Raw genomic sequence first — 24,320 nt, forward strand, 5'->3', positions numbered from 1 at the left:
GCCGATTTCTGAGTGAACCGAACCTTACTAATTGGAACTTAGTAACTGCCAAAATAGTGTGCAAGTGAGTATGGAGGCTGGATCACATTTTGGTATAGATTAGTGGTCCTCAAACTACGGCCCATGGACTGAAAGCGGCCCCCAGAGGCTTTTTCACTGGCCTTCAAACACAAAATGGATAACCTATGATGTGGCCCACTGCAATTTTAAATATCAACACCCCACATATAGAATAGCATTGCTGGCCCCACCCATCCACATACTATAGAAGCCAGAGAGCAGGCATTCACTGGCTTCCAATTCTGCATTAGGTGACACTGCTGTCCAACTGGACGGCAGGGTGTCACCTGAGTATGCTTCACTCTCTGAGCACAAAGTTGTTCTTTGAGCACCGCATGACTGAATGGCTGCTGCTGAGTTCTGCTCCGGCATAACTGAGGGGGAATCAATACCTAGATTCAATTTAATGTTTTTCAACGTCATTTTATGTATGTTCCGACTACCCAGCAGTCTGAAGTAGGTTGACCCGGCCCTTAATGAGAAAAGTTTGGGGACCCCTGGTATAGATCTTTTCAGGGAGTGTTTTTGTAATGAATTAAAGAAATTCTGAAAATCCCCCATGAGGATTTGCACTAGTTTAAAACCTGTCAGATTTATACTACATAGGGGTGAAAAGTTTTATTCATACCTGAGGCCTCCTCCTGCCCCTCCACGCAGATCACTCCCTCGCCGCTGCCCTTCGCCTCCTGGATGGTCCTGTAGAAGACAAGTTATCTTCAGCCAGCTAGGTATTGGTTGGGGGGGGGGAGGGTTCAGTTAGGGAGTTTGGGTTAGATATTGGTTGGGGGGAATCAGATAGGGTTCGGCATCGGTTGGAGAGTTGGTTAGGATTAGGTATGGAGGGCGGGGGGTGTTAGGGTTAGGCATCAATAGAGGGAGAATTCAAGTGAGAATGAAGTCAGGTTAGGCGATACTAAAATATCGGTAAAAATAACTGATATTTTACTATTGCAATTACATAGATCCTAAAAGTAGAATATATTGGTAACTTTACCGATATTCTACTGGAGGCTAGCTCTAGCGACCTTTTCTGGGTGCACTTTTTTCATGTTCACGGGCTATATGGGAAATCAATCCCTAATTTTTATAAAATAAAAACCGTTTGCCTGGATATATGGTTAAAATTGATTTAGGCCCAGTGCACACTAAAAAGCGTTAGCGTAATTGCAAACGCTTATCACTTTTTGAAGTGATTTTTTAAGGCGATTCTAGGCATGTGCCTAGCAATCTTCTAATCATGCCTAGTGATTTTTGGAGCGTTTTGGTGTAGCGTTTGTAATTTTTTGTTACAGTAGAGCTGTAACTGAACAGCTTCTGTAACAAAAACCATATCTCCCAACTTTTTGAGATGAGAAAGAGGGACACTTAAGCTACGCCTCTGCCACACCCCTGATAACCAGTGGTGCTCATCCGGATTCCGGATATCCGACCATTTTTCAGCTATCCGATTCGGTTTCCAGATACCGGATTTCTGTAGAAATCCGGATAGCTATCTGCAGATAGTTGGCTGGCAATGTGGATATCCACAGAAATCCGACTATTGAGGTACTGTAAGAGGTCCAGGACGTCATTGAGCCAATCAGAGGGCTCCTAGCAGAAGCCCTAGCAACCAATCACAGAGAGGAACCCTGGCCAGCCCCACCTGACCTCATTCAGCCAATCAGAGGTCTCCCAGCCTAAGCCCTGACACCCAATCACAGAAAGGGACACTGGCCACCCCCCCTGTATAATAATGAGGGCTGCCATGATTAGACATATCGTCCCTTGCTCGTGAATGCTCACTGAGAGACATGCTCCAGTGCTGGTGGCCTAGCAAGTGCTTACACAGTGATAAACCTAAAGCTGTTCAGTGTGTGTGTGCTGTGCACAGACCAGGCCAGCTGCTGGCCAGCTATTAGCCTTAGCTAGCTACAGTATAGGTTAGGTCAGGGATTAGGGAATAGGATTACTGTGTTATTGTGTAGATAGTACTGTAGTACAGCAGTCAGTGCTAGTAGTTGTTAGAGTAGTAGTACGACTGTGTTAGCTTACTACAGAACTGCTGTGCTGCTGAGCAGTGCCAGTGTGACAGTTAGTGTCTTCTCCTCTGCTGTCTGACTGTCACTCGGCACGTGGCACTTGGCATGTGGCCCTTGGCACGCGGCACTTTGCACATGGCAGGTGGCACGTGGCACATGCAAAGTGCCACGTGCAAAGTTCCACATGCAAATTGCCACGTGCAAAGTGCCAAGTGCAAAGTGCCACATGCCATGTGCAAAGTGCCACGTGCAAAGTGCCACGTGACATGGCACTTTGCACGTGACACTTTGCACGTGGCACTTTGCACGTGGCACTTTGCACGTGGCACTTTGCCCGTGGCACATGGCACTTTGCACATGGCACTTTGCACGTAGCACTTTGCACGTGGCACGAGGCACGTGCCAAGTGCAAAGTGCCACTGTCAAGTGCCACGTCCGGCATGCTCCTGGCACACGTTACACCTGCTGCTGCATTGCCCTGCTCCTGCTGCCTGTGCTGCTCACACTGCCAGGGTGCCACAGGCCACTGCTGCTGTGCTGATACCACCTATATTTAACCGAAAACACAATCGCTGCGTAATTTTTTGGAGCTGTCTGGGCTGAAAACTGCCATGTCCCAGTTGCGCGGTTGGACTTTGGACACAATGGCTATCATTCATAAAGCATTTCCGCATGCGGAAATGCTTAAAACAGCTGACTTTACCGCACACGTAGCAAAATCTGCATTCATAAAGGCTCCTTCTGCATCAAAAGCTGACATTACCGAGCACAGCGATAAATCACCGCCTTGTTCGGTGATTATTGTAAAAAATGTAGCAAAATGTTAATTCATAAAGATCACCGCAATCGGTGTGAGGTCGGGAAGTTCCGCTCCCTCTGATGTGGCGATAACAATGTAAGTGAATGGAGACACACAGACCTCCCAGGCAGCTGCAGCAGAGCGGAGAAATGTATCAACTCGGCAGCTTCCGTGTCTCCGCAAGCCTACCCAGGCCCGGCCCGCCCATTAAGCGGGGTGAGGCGGGTTCCTCAGGCGGCAGGAAGTGTAGGGGCGGCACCAGATGAAGTGACTGCGTAGATGAGAGAGTGCAGGCTGCAGTGCAGACTCTGCAGTGAAGTCCGGCTGCTCCTGTGTGGTGCCCGACCGGGCCTCCGACCCCGTGCCTGCACACACCGTGAGTGACTGACCCTCCCTCCCCTCCGGCCCCGCCGAGACCGAGTCCGCCCAGACTGTCTGTGTTCTGGCTGAGTCACCCGCCCCGCCGCCCCCCATTAGGCTGTGCACCGCCGGGACCGCCCGCCCGCCAGTTCTGCTGCCACCTGCACGTGCCACCCATATGTTGCCGCCGGCCTCCGACGACTCCGAGCTCTGCGGCCTCTCCTGTCTCCTCCAAGGCTGCACGCTGGTGACGCTGCCTAGTGCCTAAACCTGCTGATTTGATGGCGGCTGCCGCCCGCTCTGCTGCCCTGGCTGCGGCTGATTGTCAGTCACTAAGCGGCGAGCACCGCCGACGTGACCGTGACGATGATGATGATGAGGCTGGCTGGCTGCCGCCGGCCGCCGCTCACTGGCCCAGAGCGAGATCCCTCAGATCCGAGATGGAGCATGCCAGCCGCAGACCGCAGCCGTCTGTCCCCTGCCAGTGCAGGATGCATGCTGGATGTGGATGCCGCCGCCAGACCCGGAGGGAGACCCAATCCCCGGTGAGTCACTCACTTTGCTGCGTCACTCAAACTTACCTTCACGGACACGGTCGGTTGTGTGGGGGATGTAATGTTATGTAGAAATATTGGGGGGGGGGGCGCCTTTACGATCTTTGCCTCAGGCAGCAGAAAGTCCAGGACCGGCCCTGAGTCTACCGCCTGCCTACCGCCAGCCTAGTTTGGGGAATCTCCGCACTGCTACCGCAACTGGATACATTTTTATGAATCAGCAGCCAGAAGTCTAAAACACCGGCAGCGGGGTTTTCCCGCACTGATTCTCCATACCGACAGCACCTTCATGAATGATAGCCAATGTGGGCTGCACGACCGCTGTCTGGAACCTAGGCCTAATGTTAATTGACAGCCTTTTTTTTATATAATTTTAAGTCCCCACATCATCAATTAGTGTTCCCCTTTAAAAAATAATGATGCTACATGCCTCATTTACCATAAAAAACATTTTTAAAGTAATTTAAAGGCCACTTCTGGGTTTTCTATCCGAATTTGCCCGGATATCCCGGATACTGGGGTCGGATATCCGATCCGGGTCGGATACCAAAATGGGCAAATCCGGACATCCGATCTGGATCCGGATATCTGGATATCCGGATCTGGGACAATACGGATTTTGAAGTGGGGTATCCGAGCACCTCTGCTGATAACGCCCCCATCACACCCTTAGTCATGCATACCATAAAGATTTCATAAGAAAAATATGTTGTTTTATAGTTCAAACCACACTGGTCCGTTTTATTCTGCATCATTTTCCTTCATATTAACGTTTTAAAATTAGTAATATATCAATTTCAAGGATTTGTCATCTGATGACCAAAATGATTAGACACAGAACAATGATCTGTGATGTCAAGGAGGAGGTGCAGGAGGAGGAAAACATCTGTGCCAGAGGATAGGTTTATAGGCTTTCTCCAGCCCCCTTCAGGCTGACCGGTCCCTCGTCGTCCTCCCAGGCCACCTGGATCCTCTGCTAGGCGGCCCGGTATTTACGCCAGTCGAGGCGTACTGCGCATGCGCATGTCGGGACATACGCGCATGTTCCCATCGCCGGGAGAGTACTGCGCAGGAACCAAGGCCGATTCTCTCATGAGGCAAGGTGATACATTTGCATCAGGCGCAGAGATTTTAAGGGCAGTATTTTTGTACTGTGTGTACCTTCCTGAGGAGGAATGGAGTGGCTGAGGGGGAGCAGTTTGTTTCTCACAGACTCACAGCCGGAAGCAGTAGATTTGGGCGCATGAGACAAGTGGACAAAAAGGGCGCCCCATTCACTTTCATTATAAATATCGTTTAATGGGCGCTGAACGGGGAAAATAAGGCGCCGGAGATTTTTAAGGATTTATAACGGCGCCCGGAGATTTTTAAGGATTTATAACTATGTTTGTGATGATTTAAGTTTACAAAATGAGCCCGTGACGAATAACGTTTATGAAGATAATAAATCACTATTTCTAAAACATTTCTAACACATTATTATCCACCCAAAAAAATAATTTACATTTTTTTTCTTTACATTCTTTATTTATTCATGTCTGTAAAACATTATTATCCATAGGGGGTTTTAGGTTTAGGCACCAACAGGGGGGTCTTAGGTTTAGGCACCTACAGGGGGGTCTTAGGTTTAGGCACTAACAGGGGGGTCTTAGGTTTAGGCACCAACAGGGGGGTCTTAGGGTTAGGCACCTACAGGGGGGTCTTAGGGTTAGGCACCTACAGGGGGGTCTTAGGTTTAGGCACTAACAGGGGGGTCTTAGGTTTAGGCACTAACAGGGGGGTCTTAGGTTTAGGCACCAACAGGGGGGTCTTAGGGTTAGGCACCAACAGGGGGGTCTTAGGGTTAGGCACCAACAGGGGGGTCTTAGGTTTAGGCACCAACAGGGGGTCTAGGGGTTAGGGATAGGTACAGGGAGGGTTTTTAATAAACGAAAATATAAGTTTCACTTTACAAACAGGGAAGATTAACGTTTTAAGAATTGCCGATCTCATACACATTATTTAGTGATTTATACATTTTTAAATCACTATTTATAAACGAAATTCTACACAATAATTTCTATAAACGATATTTCCATTTATCGTTTATACCACGCGCCCTTTTTTCCCGACGCCCTTTTCGTACGTACGCTCACAGCCAGCCAGTGTCCTATTGTGTTGAGCTGCAGCATGTCATGTGAGAACATTAAATGAAGAAGAGTAAATTGTTGTGTGCTGTGCGACCATTCCCGAGGAAGCCCCAGGTATGCATACATTTTTTTCTTTTACTTAGTCTCAGGTTTCCTTTATCACTAAGTCTGAGTTTTATAGGTTTGGATTGTGTGTTTATCCCTAGAAAGTTTTAGCAGAGATCCCATTGATGATACAGCCATGGCAGTTTATGCCGGAATCTCTCTGACATTCACGTTTCTTCAGCTCCGGGGCTGTAACAGCTGCCTCTCCAGATGACGGACAAATCTGCGTGCTCCCCCTGGGGAGGGATTAGTAAAAATGTCAATTTTTATTTACTTACTTGCTAAATGTTCTTGATGGGGACATATGAAAGTGGCCGGTTCAGTCTAGACATCATTTTCCCTCTGAGCTGTAGTGAATATGGAAATCATATTGGCAATATTCTACTCTAAAACTTCAGTGTAAGGATAAGGAAGATGCAGCTCCCATCCTTATCACCAATATTGCCTAATTGTCCTTCATTTTCTTTGTTATCCTTAAAGAGACTCAGTAACAACATTTTCAGTCTTATTTCTTCTATCCTATAAGTTCCTATTCCTGTTCTAATGTGGTCTGGATTACTGCAGCCTTTTCTTGTTGCACTGTCTCTGTGTAATATATCTAATCGTAATATATATAATCTGCTTTTCTTTGTAAAGCTTTTTCGACCCAGGGAGGAATGCACTGCCTCTGCTGTGATAGGGAGAAGTTTTGCACGCCCCTTCCACTCCCCCTGCAGGCTCTGTGTGTGTGCTTTGTTTATTAGTCACAGACAGGGTCTCTGCTCTCAATTTCAGCTTGTCTGAGAGGGGAGGGAGCTGCCCATGCTGAGAAACTGTGAGAATCACTTACTGGAGTGCAGATAATTCACTATATAATAAAAACTTGTAGTATACTGTAACATTATAACATCACTTTTTGTTTAGTGGCCATGTTTTTTGTCTAAAACTGGCGATTAAAAGCCAGGATCGCGGCGGGGAGCTGCGGAAACGGCAAAGAGGGATCTAGGAGATCACAGTGACTCGATTGGTATGTTCTTTAATGTACAAATCAGACAGTACAGAGTCTCTTTAAAGAGACCCTGTAGTGACACATGGTAGAATGCAGTACATTATTCAGGATACCGACTTTAGGGTAATTTTCCTAGTTTCAGGGTCAGAAACACTTCCTGACTGTATCTATATATTGATTCATATTGTATGTAATCCTGCCCTGCCAGTGCGTGACAGGAAAAAATGGCGCACATTGCTGAAGTAACTTTCCAGCGCGACATAGGAAACAACGGTGAACGCTATTTAGCGCTTTGAAATGCAACTTTCTGGAGCATGGCCGCGGCTGCCATAGGAAGTGATGGTGAACGGTATTTACCGTTTTGTATGCAACAACAACAGAGTTTACCATACACTGGGTTGTGGGTTGAAAATCCTCATCTGTATCAATTTTTAAAAATGTATTATTTAACCTTAAATATAAAAAAAAATTTACGTAATTAAATTTGTTTTATTTAATTTAAATAAACATTATATATTATTAATTATAATATATTCTTGAATATTTCAAGGCAGAAGCTTTTTAATAAAGAGTTAAACATCAGATATGTAAGTGGCAGTTCCTGTCTGAGTCAGGACTGGGTCATACTACAGAGTGACCCTCACTGATAAGAAATTACAACTATATTACTAGTAAATTCTTAGCAGAAAATGGCTTCTAAGAGCAGGGAAGAGATAAAAAGGGCCAATAGCTCATATATTTTAGCTCTGGCATACTTCAATGAATCTGTCATTGAGCAAAAATAATAAAACAGTAAGAACTTAAAAAGTCGATTTAAATATAAAATAAAACAGTGGAATATCTTAAAGAGAAACTGCAACCAAGAATTGAACTTTATCCCAATCAGTAGCTGATACCCCCTTTTACATGAGAAATCTATTGCTTTTCACAAACAGACCATCAGGGGGCGCTGTATGACTGATATTGTGGTGAAAGCCCTCCCACAAGAAGCTCTGAGGACCGCGGTACTTTTGACAGTTTGCCACAATGTAACAAGGTTCACAGACAGGAAATAGCTGTTTACAGCTGTCTCCAAAGGCCCAAACCGCTAGCAGCAGCTACATAACCTGCCCACAGTAAAAATGTCACCATGTAATAAATGTCAGAATGTAAATCGGGGAGAGGAAAGATTTTACAATGCGCAAACACTGACTAAATCCTTTATACATAATTATTGTAAAAATGAAGCACTTTTTTTATTACACTATTTTCACTGGAGTTCCTCTTTAAGTCCTTTTTAGGAGAAGGAGGATAGATACAATTGTTTATTTCATTAGTTTTTTTTTCACCTCAGGTGTCCTCCCCAGCGTTCAATTTCCCCAGGATTTCTGTGCAAACAGTGATAAAACTTATTTTTAAAACTTTTTTTTTCCTGTAACTTGCCAAAATGTGTCAAGCAAGGGTCTAGTATACAGTGCAGGAGAGCATTGATGTGTATGCATGTTTATACTGTTCACAGCATGTTTTTTTGAACTGACATTTCTGTCCATACCACTAGGGAGGTTAAAAGTATTGCAGATAGCAGGGCGTAACAATAGACCTTGCAAGGGATGGCTCTGCAGGGGGGCACAGAAGCCACAGGGGGCCCCGTGGGGGGAAAAGTTTAAGAGACTGACAACTAAGGGCATGGAGAGAAAATTCTGCTCTTGTACCATTGTTATATTGACTGCATGAATCCACCATACAGATAAGGAATCATACATACTTTGGAATTTGTACACTGTCCCTGCACCCTAGGGTTCGTAAAAAAAAACCATCTGTCTCACACTTTAGCAAAGTTCTGATGACTTCATGTACAACGTTACAAACAAAGGAGTCATGGGGTGAAAAAAAGTTGTAGACTGGCCCTTATTCAGCAACCCCTCAGAAGAGATTCTTATCACACACAGGCCAGTGACCTTATGGTGTCTGATTACCGACACAGTGGAGTGGGTAAGATTGATGTCTGACTGTCGCTGCCTCATTGAGAGCTTGTTGTCTAATACTGAGTTCAAGATCCTGTAATACCAGTATTAATCAGTGACATTCTGAATGTTTTGCCAAAGTTACAGTGAATACTACGGTATATCTTATGTTCAGCATATCATTGTTGTTCCTCCATATAGCATGTGCTCTCATGTAGTAAAATACTGTAGTACGGCTGTGTGTGTATGTTTGTACTGGGAGCAGAGCTACAACAAGGGACTTGTCGGCTGCAAGGGGCTGGAGGAAGCCCTGGGTAAGTAGATCTAGGGGTAGCATAGATTGCCTGACGTTTCCTCCCTGGCGTTCAATTTTCCCAGGATTTCTGTGCAAACAGTGATAAAATTTATTTTTAAAACTTTTTTTTTCCTGTAACTTGCCAAAATGTGTCAAGCAAGGGTCTAGTATACAGTGCAGGAGAGTATTGATGTGTATGCATGTTTATACTGTTCACAGCATGTTTTTTTGAACTGACATTTCTGTCCATACCGCTAGGGAGGTTAAGTCTAAGTGTTTTTATCTGCATGAGGAAAACACAATGGTCCTCAGTTTTCCTGTGCAGAAAGCGAGGGAGGTGGGGTTGGGGGGGGGGGGGGGGGGGGGCATCCAAAGTTTTGCAGAGGGGTCCAGTGATGTCTAGTTATGTCCCTGATTGCTAATGATACCATTTTGTGGTTTTTGCAGTACGTTCATCTCTAGTCTGGTACCCCCCATAAACCGGTTCTTCTTCTGGCTGCTGTTCCGGGGTAGAAGTGAGCGTGTGGACATCAGCTACAGAGTCTTCAACTTTGACTGCCTCTTCAAGCAGCATGTGCAGGACTGGGCCATCCCCATGTAAGTGCGAGCCCTGGTGTGGCATCCTATGGCAAGTCATAGCCACAGTGCAGGAAACAGCATCATACAGATAAAATGCTGGACCTGCTGCAATGTCATGTGATCACTCATTCACCTACAAGCCAATGGAATGGATTTGTTGTCATGATAAAAGGTCTAATGTAAAAGTTGGCCCAGTCAAATCCACAAACCACAATGTTAAAGCAGAACTCTTCCTCCCATACAGTAATAACAATGAATTGTTGCTTTTTTATCAGTAACTAAACTCGTGTTTGTCCACTGTGATCAATGGAATTCTCCGCCCTTCATTTTAAAAACCCCACAATAGCTTCCTGGTCAGCAATCCATTAACTAGTAATATTGCCCACTTAAGCCATTAGAACACTTGGACATTACCTTGCACTATGTGCAACTTGCACATCAGTTGTCCTATCAGTTATAACTGACAGCAACTGAAATAGTGGAGAAAGCCCTAAGGCTTCCAGTTCCGACTAGATCTAGTCCGAACTGTTTGTTGTTGGAAGTAAATGGTGAGCTTCTGAGAGGAACGGACGACGAGGTAAGTATGTAATATTCATTTGCAGGTACTTCCTGTGTTTATTTTAAATTATTTTACTAGGTCCAGGTTCCCTTTAAAGGATGCATCCTGGGAATAGGTGGTATAAAAACACATACCTACTGCTTTAAGGCCAGAAACCCACTAGGAGCGATTTTCTGAGCGCTTTGCGATTTGAAAAGCTCTTGCTAATGTAATGCTATGGGTGTGATCCCACTTGTGCGATGTGATTTTATAAATATCCCCCATAGGATTGCATTAGCAAGAGCTTTTTTCAAATCACTAGCGATTAGAAACAGTGCTGCTCATCAGGATTCCGGATATCCGGGTAACCCGGATATCCGAACTTTTTTCAGCTATCCGACCGGATTCGGATTCTGGATACCTGGGCCCAAATCCGGATAGCTATCTGTGGATATTTGGGCGCATAACGCGGATATCCGCGGATATTTCAGATACCCGGATCCGAATACTGTAACTAAGGAGATGACATCATTGAGCCAATCAGAGGGCTCCCAGCAGAAGCCCTAGCAACAACTCACAGAAGGGAACCTTGGCCAGCCCCACCTGACCTCATTGAGCCAATCAGAGGCCTCCCAGCCTAAGCCCTGGCACCCAATCACAGAAAGGAACCCTGGCCAGCCCCCCTGTGGGTGGCACGATGAGAAATCTCATCCTGTGTGACTGCTCAGTCACTGAGAGACATGCTGCAGTGCTGCTGGCCTAGCAGTGCTGTATACAGTGATACACCTAAAGCTGTTCAGTGATTAACCCCTTCACTATCACTACACTATTGTTATATTGTTAATTACCTTGATTTCATTGTGTGACAGTCAGAGTATATGCTGTGCTGCTGCAGCTGCTATGTGTCTTTGTGTGTGCTGTGCACAGACCAGGCCAGCTGCTGCCTGCTGGCCAGCTATTAGCCTTAGCTAGCTACAGTTTAGGTTAGGTAAGGGATTAGGGAATAGGATTACTGTGTAATTTTGTGTAGTTAGTACTGTAGTAGTGCAGTCAATGCAAGTAATTGTTAGAGTAGTACTACTACTGTGTTAGCTTTCTACAGAACTGCTGTGCTGTGAGCCGTGCCAGTGTGACCGTTAGTGTGCACTAGTGTCTTCTCCTCTGCTGTCTGACTGTCACTCAGCACTTGGCACGTGGCACTTGGCAATTGGCACGTGGCACGTGCCTAGTGACACGTGCCAAGTGACACGTGCCAATTGCCACGTGACACGTGCCACGTCCGGCAGGCTCCTGGCATACGTTACACCTGCTGCTGCTGCATTGCCCTGCTCCTGCTGCCTGTGCAGCTCCCACCGCCAGGGTGCCACAGGCCACTGATACCACCTATATTTAACCCAAAACACAATTGCTGCGTAATTTTTGGAGGTGTCTTGGCTGAAAACTGTCATGTCCCGGTTGTGCGGTTGGACTTTAGACACAATGTGGGCTGCACGACCGCTGTCTGAAACCTAGACAGAAATTGTAAATGCTGTAGGGCAGCAAAGGGATACAAAACAAATGAAATTGTATCCTACTCCAATGATAATAAATTTAAAATTAAACAATTTTTGAGCTGCGCAACCTCTTATGTTGTTTATGTGATCTGGTGTGATTGCGGCCTACAGTATGTGGGCCGCACCACCAGACCACTAAAAGAGAGAATAGGCGAACATATAAGCAACATTATTAAGGGTTTTGACCAACATAGTGTATCTGCCCACTTTAAACATAAGCATCAAAATAATCCTGCTTGCATGCGCTTTTGTGCATTGGAAAAACTAGCTCCTAGTTGGCGGGGATGTAACAGAGTGAAGGAATTATCCAAAAAAGAAACTAAGTGGATTTTTGAATTAGATACCCTAACACCTAGAGGTCTAAATGTGGACCTGGATATAAACTGTTTCATTTCCAATAACTGATGTATAGCAGGAGGTATGATTCCCCTCCTTTTTGTCGCTGTAGGGTTTTTGCCCTCCATTGTAATGGATTGATTGATGCTCCATCCGGTTTGTTATTTCGGTTATAAGTAACCTTTGATTTAAGCCTGCTTATCCTTGGCCGTAGCTATTTTAGAATTTTAGTGCCATCTAGTGGTGGTTTGATGGGAGCCTGTGTTAGATTAATCATGTCTCCTATTTATCTAGTATTAGTTTTTTAATGGACATATAGAATTTTATGGATAATTTACGATTTTTTGTTCTGTGTTGATTATTTTTATACTGTTTATTCCTTGTGCCCCTCTGATGACAAGCGCCGATACACTACGCAGCTAAGCTTCCCCATTTAGTGTTTTGGGGGCGTGTCACCGGCGGGGAGGTGGTACAGAGTGGGTTCTTTAGGAGCCGGCATGCGGCAATGCGTCAGCCCCTGATGAGTCATACTATGACGAAACGCGTAGGGCGGAGCTACGCATCACGTGACCGGCAGTTGCAGGAAGCACTAGGAAGCGAGGCGGCATGTGTGTTGGCGGCTGTCCGGGACCGTAAAAGATCGTTTTACACGCTGTTTGATCTCCTACCTTTGTGAGTGCAACCTTTGATATTCTTTTATGCAATAAAACGTTTTTACACTATATGGAGCTGTTTTAAGTCTAGAAACCCTGTGGGATGACCTAGCGACCGGTTTATATGCCTACCCCTGATGCGATATATCTTTACCTCCGGATTGAAGGGAGGCTTTTTAGGTGAGTGCAGACGCACTAGGGGGGAGTGTGTCACGGCACGAGGTGTTGGAACTGAGTTATATTAGCCGCACTGGAGAGGTGACGGGCACTGAATTAGTAATTGGATTACGCTATGTGCTTTTTCTTCTCTTTTATATGACGTGTTAACTGGATTCCGTGGAGTTCTCTGGTATCCCGGAACTGAACTTTAACCGATACAGCTTCTCATTGAAGACAAGCCAATTGGTGACAGATTGAACTGAACTTTACGGTTTCTCTAGTTTATGAGCGCAGTCTTTCTTTCTGATTGATTTTGTATGAGCAGTAATACTTCTGATTGCGCACCACGTTGTTTATATATGCTTTTTCCATAGCGCAGACTGTACGTATATACTGTCTGAAACCTAGGCCTGATGTTAATTGACAGCCATTTTTTTGGGGAGGGGGGATTTTAAGTCCCCCCATTATTAATTAGTGTTCCCCTTTAAAAAATAATGATGCTACATGCCTCATTTACCCTAAAAAAACGATTTAGAAGCAATTTAAAGGCCACTTCCGGTTTTCTATCCGGATATCCAAATCCGTCGGATACTGAGGACGGATATCCGATTCGAATTTGGATCGCAAAATTTTGAAAACCGATATCCGACCCGGATCAGATGTCTAGGTATCCGGATCCGAATCGGATCCGCATTTTGAAAAGGGGTCTCCGAGCAGCACTGATTAGAAATCGCTCCTAGTGGGTTTCTGGTCTAAGTCCTGTCCAGCAGTACTGGATCGCATCTTCCTTTCCCCCCGAAACGCTCCATATCTGCTATTTGGTCCGGTTTGGCCCTGACCTGGGTGGCCGGGACCTGTGAACCCGAAGTATTAGACTTTGCGTTTGCATAGTTTTAAACTTCTAGTCCCAACCTGCATATACAGTAGAGAGGAGGTTGCCGGGAGCGTGGCCACAGACGGCTAAAAGAAACTGAGCATGCTCACGGCGACCAGAAAATTCAAACTGTACTTCAAGGTCGCATGTCCTGACAGCCGAGATAGGGGGCCCAGACCGAACCAAATAGCGGACATACAGAGTGTTTCAGGGGGAAAAGGAAAACACAATCTACACTGCTGGACAGGACCCTAAAGTGAACCTGAACCACGTAAAAATATTTAAAATGAACACATGATGTTCCTGCAAATTAATATTAAATACTAAGGGTCGGTTCACACTTGTTTAAGAAACGTATTCGTGGCTCCGTTTTTTGACCCGGACAAAAACTGGAGCCACAGATACCAATATTTAAAGTAGCGTCCGTCTTCACACACCTCTACCTCCGCGGGATCCATTTTAAAAAAACTGAACAGAGAATCTGGATTTGCAGGTTTTTCATGGACCTCGAATAGACGAAGGGGCAATGAAAGACAATGCAAAAACTGATCCCCCGCTACACAGACAGCTTTGGACACAGAAACAGGATATGTTTCCAGTGTCCCCTCCCTCACCTGGGTCCCCTGTCCCCGCTCCCCTTCCAGCTATTTGCGCTGTTTAGCTAATGTAATCCGCAGTGAGTGGGGAAGCTATTACCTACTTCCTTGCGTTCCACCGCTCGCCACGTGACGTCACTTACCTGCAATGCCGCCCACTGAAGTACAGAGCGGTGGAACACAAGGAAGATAATTGCTTCCCTGCTTGCTGCTGATTGCATTTGTGCAAATAGCTGGAGGGGGAGCGGGGACAGGGGGACCCAGGTGAGCCGCTGTGCCCGCTGCCCCCCTTCCTGCCTGCTACCCCTCCAGATCGGCTCCTTCCCCCCCACCCACGGCAAGGGCTAGGGGCAAGTTTGTAACTGGGGACACGGACTGGAAACGTATGCTGCAAAAGGACAGCACTTTGACAAACGGATCCATTTGCATTCCGTTTTTTTTCTTAAAGAGAATCTGTACTCTAATATTCTTACACTAAAAAGCATACCATTCTATTCCTTATTTTCTCCTGTGCCCCTCTGTGCTGTTTCTGCCACTCCCTGCTGCAATCCTGGCTTGTAATTAACAGTTTTAGGCAGTGTTTACAAACAAACTATCCAGCTTCTAATAGGCTTACATAAACAGAGTGTGTGAGTCATACAGAGTATGCAGGGGGCCTGCAGAGGGTGTGTATCGCTTCTAACCAATCACAAGCAGCCCTGCACATTCCACACACTCAAGCTTTAGCCCGACAGACAAGACAGAGGAAAGTAGATAAGATTTATTACAGAGACAGTGTTATTAGGAAAAGCTGCAGTAAGCCAGAGCACATTAGAACAGGCATAGGAACTTATAGGATAGAAGAAAGAAGACTGAAAAATTTGTTACAGAGTCTCTTTAAATCCGGATCTGCGGATTGCATTCTGCAAACGTATAAGTGTGGACCGACCCTTACCTCACCATCAGTTCCTCTCAGAAGCTCACCAATTTCTTCTAACTACAATTCCTTCCAGTTCTGACAAGATTTTGTCAGAATTGAAATATATCAGTTGCTGTCCATTAGATACAGTTGTTGTCAGTTGTAACTGAAAGGACAACTGATGTGCAAGGTAATGTCCATGTTTCCCTATGGCTCACGTGGGCGATATTACAGTTTAACATTGTTTTCATACCATGTACTCCCCAGATATATCCTTTAAGGCAATGCTGCAGGCAATAAATGTAAAGTAAGTAACTTTAAAGAGACACTGTAACATCAAAAAGATCCCCTGGGGGGTACTCACCTCGGGTGGGGGAAGCCTCCGGATCCTAATGAGGCTTCCCACGCCGTCCTCTGTCCCACGGGGGTCTCGCTGCAGCCCTCCGAACAGCCGGCGACTGTGCCGACTGTCAGTTCAATATTTACCTTTGCTGGCTCCAGCGGGGGCGCTGTGGCGACTTTCGGCACGGAAATAGACGGAAATACCCGATCTCCGTCGGGTCCGCTCTACTGCGCAGGCGCCGGAAACTTGCGCCTGCGCAGTAGAGCAGACCCGACGGAGATCGGGTATTTCCGCCTACTTCGGCGCCGACAGCCGTCAGAGCGCCTGCGCAGGAGCCAGGAAGGTAAATATTACGTCACCGCTGCACGGAGGGCTACAGCGAGACCCCTGACGGATGGAGGACGGCGTGGGAAGCCTCATTAGGATCCGGAGGCTTCCCCCACCCGAGGTGAGTACCCCCCAGGGGCCGTTTTGTCGTTACAGTTCCTCTTTAAATCCCTGGTTCACCGTTTTTTTTTTGTTTTTTTTTCTAATTGCATTTCATAGTAATACAGTTATAAGAAGTTAATTAAAATAAATGTGCATTCTAAAAATGAACAAACCTGTCCCAGAATATACCAGAGCTGGCCAGCTCCTTAACCCGTGCATGGGACAGGAGAGCATAACATGTCACTAGCACTGCCACTCATAACGAGCTGCTTTATCTCTAGAGAAAAGACCAAAGAGGCCATACTACAGCTGAAATCTTGGCTAGAACGAAACCCGAATGTTGTGGCCCATTTTCCGGTAGAAGTCCGCTTTGCCCGAGGGGATGACATCTTACTGAGCCCATGTCACCAGCGGGACAGCTGCTACATGAACATCATTATGTACAGGTGAGCTCACTCTATTACTCGCAGGTTACAATGAGTATTAGCTGTATCTTAAAAAAAAACGTATTTTATAGGACCTCTCCTCTATCACGAAAAAAAGATTTAAAATACATGTGTACGCATACAAATAAGAAGTACGTTTCTTCCAGAGTAAAATGAGCCACAAATTACTTTTCTCCCATGTTGCCCAGACTTAGGGCTTGATTCACAAAGCGGTGCTAACCTACTTAGCACGTCTAAAGTCTTTAGACGTGCTAACCAGGGTGCTAAGTAGGTTAGCACCGAATTTCTGAATCAGTAGGTTAGCACCGCTTTGTGAATCAAGCCCTTAGTAGGTAGTAGAAATCTGACAGGTTTTGGACTAGTCCATCTCTTTATGGGGCATTCTCAGCATGGCCCTTATTCTTTAGAAAGACACTCCCTGAAAAGGTTCTATATAAAGATGTTAGCAAGCCTTCCTGCCCGCTGCACACTTTTTTGGCAGTTGGACGGAGCAACTGACAATCATGACGTGCTTTCAAAAATAAAGAAAACCCTGAGAGTCCTCCATGAGGAGTTAGGCTATTCCAAAACCTTTTACTACAGTAGGTAGTAAAAATCTGACAGAACCTGTCAGAGTTCTACTACCTACTGTAAGTGACAGCAAGTAGAAGAAATGTCATTTATGGCTCATTTTACTCTGGAAGAAATGTACTTCTTCTTTTTATGTGTTTACATGTATTTTACATTTTATGATTTTCGCAATAGTGGTCCTTTAAGGGCCCATTCACACTGGGGAGCTTATTGGGTGATTTTAGCAGTGCTTTGACTTGACTTTGAAAAGCGCTAGTGTCATTTATAGTGATGCAGCAATCGCCAGCGATTTTCGGAAATCGGAAACACGGCGCATGTATCGCTTTTCCGTGATTTTGGAGCGTTCGCGGTTCAAATGTTTTAAAAAAAAATCACAAATAGTGATCGCTCAAAAATCGCATTTGTACAATTGAAAACTGAAAAGAAAAATCACTCTGCAAAGCGCTGCTGATTTTGCAAGCATTTTGCAATCCTCAGTGTGAACGGGGCCTAAAAGTTTCAGCATACAAAAGTTTTAAAGGCTTCTATTAACCACTTCAGCCTTCAGTGGTTTTCACTTTATGCATCCGAGCAATTTTCACCTCCCATTCATTAGCCTATAACTTTGTCACTACTTATCACAATGAACTGATCTATATCTTGTTTTTTCCGCCACCAATTAGGCTTTCTTTGGGGGGTACATTTTGCTAAGAGCCACTTTACTGTAAATGCATTTTAACAGGAAGAATAAGAAAAAAACAGAAAAAAATCATTATTTCTCAGTTTTCAGCCATTATAGTTTTAAAATAATACATGCCTCCATAATTAAAAGTCACGTATTGTATTTTCCCATATGTCCCAGTTATTACACCGTTAAATTTTATTTGGAAATAAAGGTGCATTTTTTCCGTTTTGCATCCATCACTATTTACAAGTTTAAAAAAAAATATAGAAATATTTCATCTTTACATTGATATTTAAAAAGTTTAGACCCTTAGGTAAATATTTACATGTTGTTTTTTTTATTGTAATGTTTTTTTTTTATTTTTTATATTAAACATTTTATTTGGGTATTTTTTGGGAGGGTGGGATGTAAACAGTAGTCTTAGAGTGTAAATGTGTGTTGAGTTTTATTTTTTTTACTTTTAGTTGTAGTTTTACTTTTTGGCCACAAGATGGCAGCCATGAGTTTTTTTACATGACGTCACAATAAGCGTAACACACGCTTAGAGCGACGCATGGGGGAGGTAACAACCAGAAAAAGCAAAGCTTCTGAGAGAAGCTGTCGCTTTTTCTGCGGGGGAGAGTAATCAGTGATCGGGCACCATAGCCCCATTCACTGATTACCTGGCTAACGAACCGCGGCCGGGAGTGTCCGTGAATACAGTTTTTCTTCTTTATATCTTTTTTAGTTTAATTGTTTTATTTACCTTTCTGTGTTTAACACTAAAAATGAAGAAATAAACATATTTGAAGTTAGAAGTATAAGAAATATTACAAATAAACGTCAACTGCATTTCCCCCTGTAATGTTTGTTAGTAAAAGAGAGTGTCGCTTTAAATTAAACTTGAGGTGAAGAAAACGTTATTGCCTTAGGTCATTAGACCCTTAGTGGCTCTTTATCAGGGTGGGGCTCACCTTCATGCTGCTGCTTTAGCCCCTGTTTTGTCCACTATGCACATCCTTCATTCCCCCTTTTTTGTGTGCACCTGTTCCCACCAGATGCTACCAAACACCATCCTTCTGGCTGAGGAAAAACTCCACCATACCGTACAAGCTATAGAGGGATATTGCTGCTCGGCTCCTGGCCAACATGCTTGTCAGTACTGTGGTTGTTCCTATACAGCTGCCTATTGCTCATTTCAGGTGACAGTTATGCACAGTGTGTATGTATTTTACGACCGGAGGTTTCATCAGCAGGGATGGTCGTAGTCAGCCAACTTCGCTATGCTAGAACTACACATATTTTTACGCAAATACGCTTCGCGATCTACGGCTATGTAATCAGAAACTTCACTACGTTTGCATTTCGTAGACTACGTGTTAAATTACGCAAGCTTCGCGTAGTGCGAAGCGTAGTTGATGCGACCGCTTATGCCCTTATGGGGAAAAATTTCCGCAATAATCTTCAACCTATTTGCAACTATAAACTAATATAAGCATACATTACACCTTCCAATGCGGAATTGTAAAAGGGCAATAATATTTCTGCGCATGCGCAATGATCCATACAGATGCAGTTACCGCACGCGTAGTTGACTTTGCAATACATACGTCAACTACGCGTAGCGGGTGAAGCTTCGCATAGCGGGACTACGCGGAAATGCGTACGTGTAGTTCTTACGAACTACGATGCGTTGTTGCGTACTACGACGCGTAGATTCGCACTGGCGTAGTTTACAAGCAACCCTGTTCATCAGTGAAGCTCCTAGACGAAAGAAAAGTGCTGTACATGACCTCTGCAGATTGCTTTTCCACTATAGCATGGTTATTTTTATTGTATGTTATATTATTATTAATGACTACAATGCTCTTTTAAGGCCATATGGAAAGGATGTCCCGCATGAGGAATACTGGCTGGAATATGAGAAGATTATGAAGCGAATGGAGGGAAGACCACACTGGGCTAAGGTAGTACCTTACTAAAGAGGGTTTCAATATGTATATGCTTCAAATTGTTCACCTGTGCACATTTAGCATGTTGTTGTTGTTCAGTCACTTCAGTCGTGTCTGACGCTTTGCGACCCCATGGAGCACAGAATTCCAGGCCCTCTATCTTCTACTGCCTCTCGAAGCTTGTCCAAGCTCATGTTTGTTGCTTCCATAATACTACCTAACCATCTCATTATCTGCCGTCCCTTCCTCCTTTGCCCTCAATCTTTCCCAACATCAGGGTCTTCTCCAATGACTCCTGCCTTCTCATTGTGTGTTCAGAGTATTTCAGCTTCATCCTCGGCATTGCTCCCTCCAATGAACAGTCCGGGTTCATTTCTTTAAGGATTGATTGATTGATTGATTAGATCTTTTTTGCAGTCCAAAAGACTTTCAAAAATCTTCTCCAGCACCAAAATTCAAAGGCATCAATTCTATGTTTAGTATAGTGGTGGCTTATTTTGGCTGGGAAAATATTGTTAATATCTAACACTCTCCCTTCCTCAAGCTAACCTCTCCTCCCCACACATAACAAAAACCTCTATACCCTCTCCTAACACTAACCTCCCTGCCCATGCCTAACACTAACCTCCCTGCCCATGCCTAACACTAACCTCCCTGCCGATTCCTAACGCTAACCACCCTGACCATGCCTAACACTTACCTCCCTGCCCATGCCTAACACTAACCTCCCTGCCGATTCCCAACGCTAACCACCCTGACCATGCCTAACACTTACCTCCCTGCCCATGCCTAACACTAACCTCCCTGCTGATTCCTAACGCTAACCTCCCTGCCCATGCCTAACACTAACCTCCCTGCTGATTCCTAACGCTAACCACCCTGCCCATGCCTAACACTAACCTCCCTGCCGATTCCTAACGCTAACCTCCCTGCCCATGCCTAACGCTAACCTCCCTGCCCATGCCTAACGCTAACCTCCCTGCCCATGCCTAACGCTAACCTCCCTGCCGATTCCTAACACTAACCTCCCTGCTGATTCCTAACGCTAACCTCCCTGCCCATGCCTAACGCTAACCTCCCTGCCCATGCCTAACACTAACCTCCCTGCCCATACCTAACGCTAACCTCCCTGCCCATGCCTAATGCTAACCTCCCTGCCCATGCCTAACACTAACCTCCCTGCCGATTCCTAAAGCTAACCTCCCTGCCCATGCCTAACACTAACCTCCCTGCCCATGCCTAACGCTAACCTCCCTGTCCATGCCTAACGCTAATCTTCCTGCCCATGCCTAACACTTACCTCCCTGCCCATGCCTAACACTAACCTCCCTGCCGATTCCTAACGCTAACCTCCCTGCCCATACCTAACGCTAAACTTCCTGCCCATGCCTAACGCTAACCTCCCTGCCCATGCCTAACGCTAACCTCCCTGCCCATGCCTAACGCTAACCTCCCTGCCCATGCCTAACACTAACCTTCCTGCTCATGCCTAATGCTAACCTCCTTGCCCATGCCTAACTCTAACCTTTCTGCCCATGCCTAACGCTAACCTCCCTGTGCATGCCTAACACTAACCTCCCTGCCGATTCCTAACGCTAACCTTTCTGCCCATGCCTAATGTAAACATTCCTGCCCATGCCTAATGCTAACCTCCCTGCCCATGCCTAACACTAACCTTCCTGCTCATGCCTAATGCTAACCTCCCTGCCCATGCCTAACGCTAAACTTCACCAAGTTACATCTGAAATTATCTCCTAAAGCAATGGACACAAGTACTATTCCATGCACATCCTATAAATGTGACCCTGAATTCAGCCATGACAGTATGTGCCAAATGGTGTGTAACCACTCCACCCCCCCCCCCTTCCCCCCAAAAGAGGGTTACAGATTACTTAAGCATTCCCATGTGTGTGGCGCCTTTAAGACTAAGTCCCATGCTGCTAGAATCAAAACGGCGCATGAGAAGGGCCAGTAAGCGAAGGTAAGGTTGCATAGACGTTTGCCAGGCGACCACAGTATGCAAATTAGGGGAATTTGCTGGGACTTTCCCGAGCACCGCACAGCCTGTCAGCAGCATACAGCACAGGCGCAGGGGGCAGAGTCTAGAATGGTGTAACCGGCGGGAACTAGTTGGAGTCAGTTGGAGAGGGGGAGAGAGTGTGGAAGGAGTGAGGACTTGAGCAGGATCGAGCACTGCGGAGCAGGGTGGGAGGCCACACCAGCACAGAGAAAGGCCGAAGCAGTCGCCCCGAAGCTAAGGGGACCTGGCAGCCATACAGTAAGGACAGCGACAGTCGGCCAGGACACTACACGGAGCCAGAGCAGCAGACCCGGAATAACCTTGACCTAAAGATATTTGCAGTCAGATGAGTATAGGCCTGAGAGCCACATCTAAGCCATAAAGTATGTACAGTTAGTAGCCAGTGTCCAGCGTCACTTGCTGAAGATAGCAAACTAGAACCTGGAGAGACCCAGATTGTATCTCTGAGTGCTATTGCTAAAGACTGCCTATGTGAGAGTGCTGCACAGTCACAGAGACTTTGTGCTGAGAATACAGTTGTTTATGCAGAAGAAAGCTGCTGATATAATTTGAGACAAGTTGCTATTGATTCTAAAAAGTCTATGCCCTACTGTCACTGAGAGACATTCTCTACTACCTAAAGTACCCTGCTAACCTGACACGGTTCCCGCTTGCCTATGGTCCTGTTATATAGAGACATTATCCCTGTCAAGTCCGTTTCAAGTCAAGCGTTAAACTTCATATGTTAATGTGTCCTGAATGATTACAAAGAGTTTGATATTTAAAGAAAACCTGTCAGTATTACAAAGTTATGTGGAAGAGGAGGAATTGCATTGTTACTTGTGATACTAAAGTGTGCTACAGAGAAAGTGAACTGGCATCTGATCAAGATACAGAGTTGACCTACTTGGATTACAAGTTTTGCATCAACTCTAATTCAGAGCTTATTCAGCCTTAAAGTCAAGGTGCACTTAAAGAAAGTTCTATTGTAGGAGGGTGGTGTTGAAGGTATAGAGGGGTGCATTGATCACTTTATATTTTATTTCATTTATCTTTATTTTGCTTTAACCCTTTTTGATTATTTGATTCATATTTTGTTTTGTTGGTTGTATTGGGGAGCCCAATCCAGAGGGGAGGTATTAAAACTAAAGTGTATTGAGCGCTAAAAATACAACCCAAAGAGTCTAAAAGATCTTGGAGCAAGGTGAACGTCCTGATTGGGCCAACCAAAGAACTGTCATCTATTCAGTACCATATTGCGAACTGTCATGAGTTTCCCCCAAGGTTTTGCTGAGCAATATAGCTTGGACTTGGTTGCAAGGGACTGAGAACTGATTAGGTACTGGACTGAATTGCTCAGTAGACCAACCCTTTCCCCAGCCCACACCCAACATCGGTACTGTGAATCGTATATGCTGTAAGGTGGTTGATTGTTGTATAAGAAGACCTGTTGTAGCTCACTATAATTTCTGTTTAACTAACTGTATCCTTCTACAGGTATTAACGGTGCACCGGATGTGAAGACTAGATATTGTGTATTTTTGACCTTTATTGTGCAAGGGAGGAGTGTTTTGACATTGTAGTGTTTTGGTGTATTCCACTCAGCCAGAGCCTGGTACAAGCGGTTTCATACAGGTTACAGGTGTTATATACTTCTTTGTCTGGGTGATCTGTGCTCCCTTCTGGAATTCAACATAGCCTCCGGCTACCAGTCTGCACATTCAGGAACCCTTAAGGGATAGTCACATTCATATTTCAACTTACTGTTTTGTATGGAGACCCAGGTACAAGAAGTTACTGCAGAACATATAACGTCCTGTGTTCTTGTCTTAGGCTCACACCTGCACCCGCAAGGACTTTGTGAAGATGTATCCAGGATTCCCCAAATTCAACAACATCAGAGAGAAGCTTGATCCAACTGGGATGTTCCTCAACCCTTATCTGGAAAAAGTCTTCTACTGAGATGAAGAAAACATACTCAAACGCAACCATAAATCCCCAACTGCAGAACCATTGGACTATAAAAATTATTCAATAAGGAGTTCGTTTTTTGTGTGTATGTGTGTGTGCTGAATACGGTGAAATTCAGACAAGCTCCAAGGGCCAGTTTGTTAACCATTCACTCCAAAAACCGGACACAGGACAATAAATGAGGACTGTCAGTCAGATTACACCAGAAAGAACTTTAAAAAAGTTTTTCTAGCTGAAAAAGAAAAGAACTACATAGGGACTGTTTCCTAAAGCAATCCTGTAAGGAAATACATTTACAGTGGGTTTCAAAAGTATTCGGCCCCCTAGAAATTTTCCACATTTTGTCACATTACTGCCACAAACATGCATCAATGTTATTGGAATTCCACGTGAAAGACCAATACAAAGTGGTGTACATGTGAGAAGTGGATCGAAAATCATACATGATTCCAAACATTTTTTACAAATAAATAACTGCAAAGTGGGGTGTGCGTATTTATTCGGCCCCC

General features: G+C 45.1%; 1 protein-coding gene across 1 annotated transcript in view; it reads left to right on the forward strand.

Moving 5' to 3' along the window:
- The window catches only part of LOC137504649 (L-gulonolactone oxidase-like), a 238,772-nt gene extending 214,670 nt beyond the window's left edge, over positions 1-24,102 (forward strand). Inside the window, exons 9-12 of the mRNA XM_068233231.1 lie at positions 9,699-9,848; positions 16,491-16,655; positions 19,745-19,835; positions 23,674-24,102. Of these exons, the coding sequence (XP_068089332.1) occupies positions 9,699-9,848; positions 16,491-16,655; positions 19,745-19,835; positions 23,674-23,802 (535 nt within the window). The 3' untranslated portion in view covers positions 23,803-24,102. The remainder of the gene's footprint in view (positions 1-9,698; positions 9,849-16,490; positions 16,656-19,744; positions 19,836-23,673) is intronic.
- Positions 24,103-24,320: the final 218 nt, after the last annotated feature.

The sequence above is a fragment of the Hyperolius riggenbachi genome, chromosome 4, assembly GCF_040937935.1.
Source record: "Hyperolius riggenbachi isolate aHypRig1 chromosome 4, aHypRig1.pri, whole genome shotgun sequence".
In the NCBI taxonomy this organism is placed as follows: domain Eukaryota; kingdom Metazoa; phylum Chordata; class Amphibia; order Anura; family Hyperoliidae; genus Hyperolius; species Hyperolius riggenbachi.